This window comes from Ictidomys tridecemlineatus, chromosome 10 (genome assembly GCF_052094955.1).
Source record: "Ictidomys tridecemlineatus isolate mIctTri1 chromosome 10, mIctTri1.hap1, whole genome shotgun sequence".
Classification (NCBI taxonomy): Eukaryota; Metazoa; Chordata; class Mammalia; order Rodentia; family Sciuridae; genus Ictidomys; species Ictidomys tridecemlineatus.
The window spans coordinates 130,837,119-130,840,733 of NC_135486.1; the positions used below are offsets into that span (position 1 = coordinate 130,837,119).

Genomic DNA, 3,615 nt, shown 5'->3' on the forward strand with positions numbered 1-3,615 from the left:
CATATACAAAGCAGCCCAAGCCATGAATCCCTCTCAGCCCAGACATACAAACAGACTTCCATGTATAATATGCATCTCCCTGCCTCCTCTTCTGCCCCCATGGAGGGACTAGATTGGTCAAATGACCAATGACGAGGTTCAGGCTCAGAGAAGCCAAGCTGAGGGTAAGATGTTCTTCACAAAGAAATAGGGATTCCAGGAGCCCAAGATACAGCCTTAGACTCCACTTGGGACTTTGCAGTCTTTGAAGTCACACAAGCTGGGGTCTGAATCCCTGCGTTTCTACTTACTGTGTTACTTGGGCAAATTACAAAGGGTTCTTGGGCCTTAGTTTCCTTGTCTACAAAACAAGGACAATAATTCTCATCTTTACATGCATGGTCTCATTTAAATCTCAAACCAACCCTGTGTATTATCCCTCTTTCAAAGATGAAGGGATGGAGGACATTGAAGAGGTCAAATACTCACTCAGGGTCATAAAGATACTAAGGACAGAGCTAAAATTCAAACCCAGGTCCTAGCATGCCAAGTCTCAGCCCCCTGGACCCGGGGCCAAGATTCTCCCTGTCTTTGTGGTACAGGTCTCAGAACTCATCATCCCCACAATGGAGACAGCCCGGCAGTCCTTCTTCTTGAAAACCTACCTGCACCATGAAATTCCAACGCTGTTTGTGGGTCCTACCGGCACTGGCAAATCAGCCATCACAAACAACTTCCTCCTTCACCTTCCCAAAAATACCTACCTGCCCAACTTTATCAATTTCTCTGCCAGAACTTCAGCCAACCAAACCCAGGACATCATCATGTCCAAGCTGGATCGACGGCGGAAGGGCCTTTACGGGCCTCCCTTGGGGAAGAAAGCAGTGGTGTTTGTGGGTAAGGACGTGTCCGGGTTCTTCCTCTCCAGGCGGCAGCAAACCAGAGCGTCCCCTTGAGGGGCCGCTGTACGGTCTTTTGACTTTCTCTAAAAGATAAACATTTCTAGTTTGTATAATTTAGTATTCCCTCCATTCCCTTCCTCTCTCCTTCCCTCCTTCCCACCTTCCTCCCCTCCATGAGTAGTTCTAGAAGGAACTGTGGTGTTTGCCCTCTGACATCTCTAGAAGCGATATACACTTTGAGACAAAACCCTTGTTCCATTTTGTATCCGATAACTTGTGTTGCCGGTAAATGTCAAGTAAATATTTGTGAAATAGGAACACTGAATTTTCTCAGGGATTTACCTCTTTACAAAACTCTTTCATTTATTTTATTTGAGCCTTATAACCCTGTGAAGTTATTAATCATCATCATAATTTTACTTGAGTTAATTGAGGCTCCAAGGGTGTTAAATTTCCTGTTCAGGATCAAACGTCTAAAAAATTCTGGAGCCATGGTACAAACCCAGGTTTCTTGGTGCCTAACACATTTTTTGTCTGACTGCTGATTCATAAGGTTCTAGAATACCATACTCTTCTGGATTATCCTCTCTAAACTCACATTGCATGTATTTATATTCTTGTCAACTAACACCGGTTCCTTAAAGGACAGAGATCCTTTTCTTTTCCTTCTTCTTTTTCTTGTTTTTGGGTTCTGGGAATGGAACCCAGGGCCTCGTGCATGCTAGGCAAGTGCTTTTCCACTGAGCTGCATCCCTAGCCCCTTTTTTATTTTTCCTTTCTTTTCTTTCATGTATCTCAGTCTCCCTCCCTAATTTTTGGGGGGGTTACTAGAGATTTAATGCTGGGGAGCTTTATCACTGAGCCGTATCCTGAACCTTTTTTATTTTATTTTACTTTTTTATTTTGAGACAGGATCTCACCGAGTTTCTTAGAGCCTTTCTAAGTTGCCAAGGATGGCCTCAAGCTTGCAATCCTCCTACCTCAACCTACCTGGTCCTGGGATTATAGGTGTGTGCTGTGGTGCCCAGTTTCTCCCTCCCTATTTCTTTTGAGGGGTACTGGAAATTGAATTTGGGGACACTCAACCACTGAGCCACATCCCCAGCCCTTTTTTGTACTTTTTCTTAGATAGGTCTCACTGAGTTGCTTGGTGCCTCAATTTTTTGCTGAGGCTGGCTTTGAACTCACAATCCTCCTGCCTCAGCTTCCCAAGCCACTGGGATTACAGGTGTGTGCCACCACTCAAGGATCTCCCTGTTTTTATTATGTATCCAAAAACAGTTTAAGCTTTGCACCTAAACATATCTGGGTTCAAATATCGCTTTTTAACTAGGCATAGTGTAACTTAAGCTCTCTGACCCTAATCAGTTCCTTACTATTAATGTAGAGGTAATACTATCTTCCTTTAAAGTTGTTATTTAGATTAGATGAGATCATGAATGTAAAATTCCTAAAACGTTACCTGACACAATTGGGCATTCTACCAATGTTTGTTGAGGAAACACTTAAAAAGCTTCTGTCTTACTGAGTGGCTCCTGTGTGCCAGTATTGAGCAGCATGCTATTGGAGGAAATGTCATCCCTGCCCTTACAGAAGCCCGTAGTCTACTCTTGCTATTTTGGTTTCACTCATCAAAAAATTTTTGCTCCCATTGGAATTCAACTATTATTACCTATTGGTCAAATTAAGTTCTCTATTGGGGACTGTGTTGTAACTCAGTAGTGAAGTGTGTGCTTAGAATGTACAAGACCCTGGGTTCACTTCCCAGTTTCATCACCAAATATGTATATGTATGTATGTATGTGTGTGTGTGTGTGTGTGTGTATATATATATATATATATATATATATATATATATATATATATATATACTGGGCATGGTGGTGACTGCCTGTCCCAGCTACTTGGGAAGCTGAGGCAGGAGGATTGTTTGAGTCCAGAATTTGAAGGCCATGTGGGACCACATAGCAAGATCCTATCTCAAAGTCAAAACAAAACAAACAAAAAACCTGTTGGCTGGGAGTTTGACTATCTTCCTTACCTTCATATCTCCAGCAATTAACAAAATATAGTAGGCAATCAATATATTTTGGTTGAGAAAAATTAAATACCTTGTTGCTGATGCGAGTTCTATAACTACAATGGGCAGAAATTTCAACAAGGCAGGAGAGTCCAGAACACAGGAAACCCCTTCCCATCTGGCCTGGATGTCCAGTGACCCAGCCCTGCCTGGAGGGGGAATGGGACAGCTGGGCATCAATTTTTCTATAGAGGGAATTGCCATCTGTCACCTCCTGTGAGAGAAGAGGACCCACAGACTTAATAATGTGCAGCTGTGCTTCCTTCTACAGATGACCTCAACATGCCGGCCAAAGAGGTGTATGGGGCCCAGCCCCCCATCGAGCTCCTGAGACAGTGGATTGACCACGGTTACTGGTTTGACAAGAAAGACACAACCAGGCTGGACATTGTAGATGTGCTGCTTGTGACAGCCATGGGTCCTCCTGGAGGAGGAAGGAATGATATCACTGGTATGTGAAGGGAGGAGCTCATTCCTTCCCCCACTCCACAGTAGAGCTGGGCTGTTTGCCTGGAGGATTGGTACGGGGCACTGTGCCCTGGGAGAGCAGGGAGCACACAGCTGGAGGGGTTGGGGTCAGCTCTAGACTTCACATTGTGAGAAGTAGGATGTGTGAGATAGGATGGGAAATGACAACAGGAAGTCATCCCTAGA

General features: G+C 44.1%; 1 protein-coding gene across 1 annotated transcript in view; it reads left to right on the plus strand.

Moving 5' to 3' along the window:
• Dnah3 (dynein axonemal heavy chain 3) overlaps nucleotides 1–3,615 on the plus strand; it is a 158,467-nt gene that overhangs the window by 110,750 nt on the left and 44,102 nt on the right. Inside the window, exons 43-44 of the mRNA XM_078024272.1 lie at nucleotides 582–876; nucleotides 3,233–3,412. Coding sequence (XP_077880398.1) covers nucleotides 582–876; nucleotides 3,233–3,412 — 475 coding nt within the window. The remainder of the gene's footprint in view (nucleotides 1–581; nucleotides 877–3,232; nucleotides 3,413–3,615) is intronic.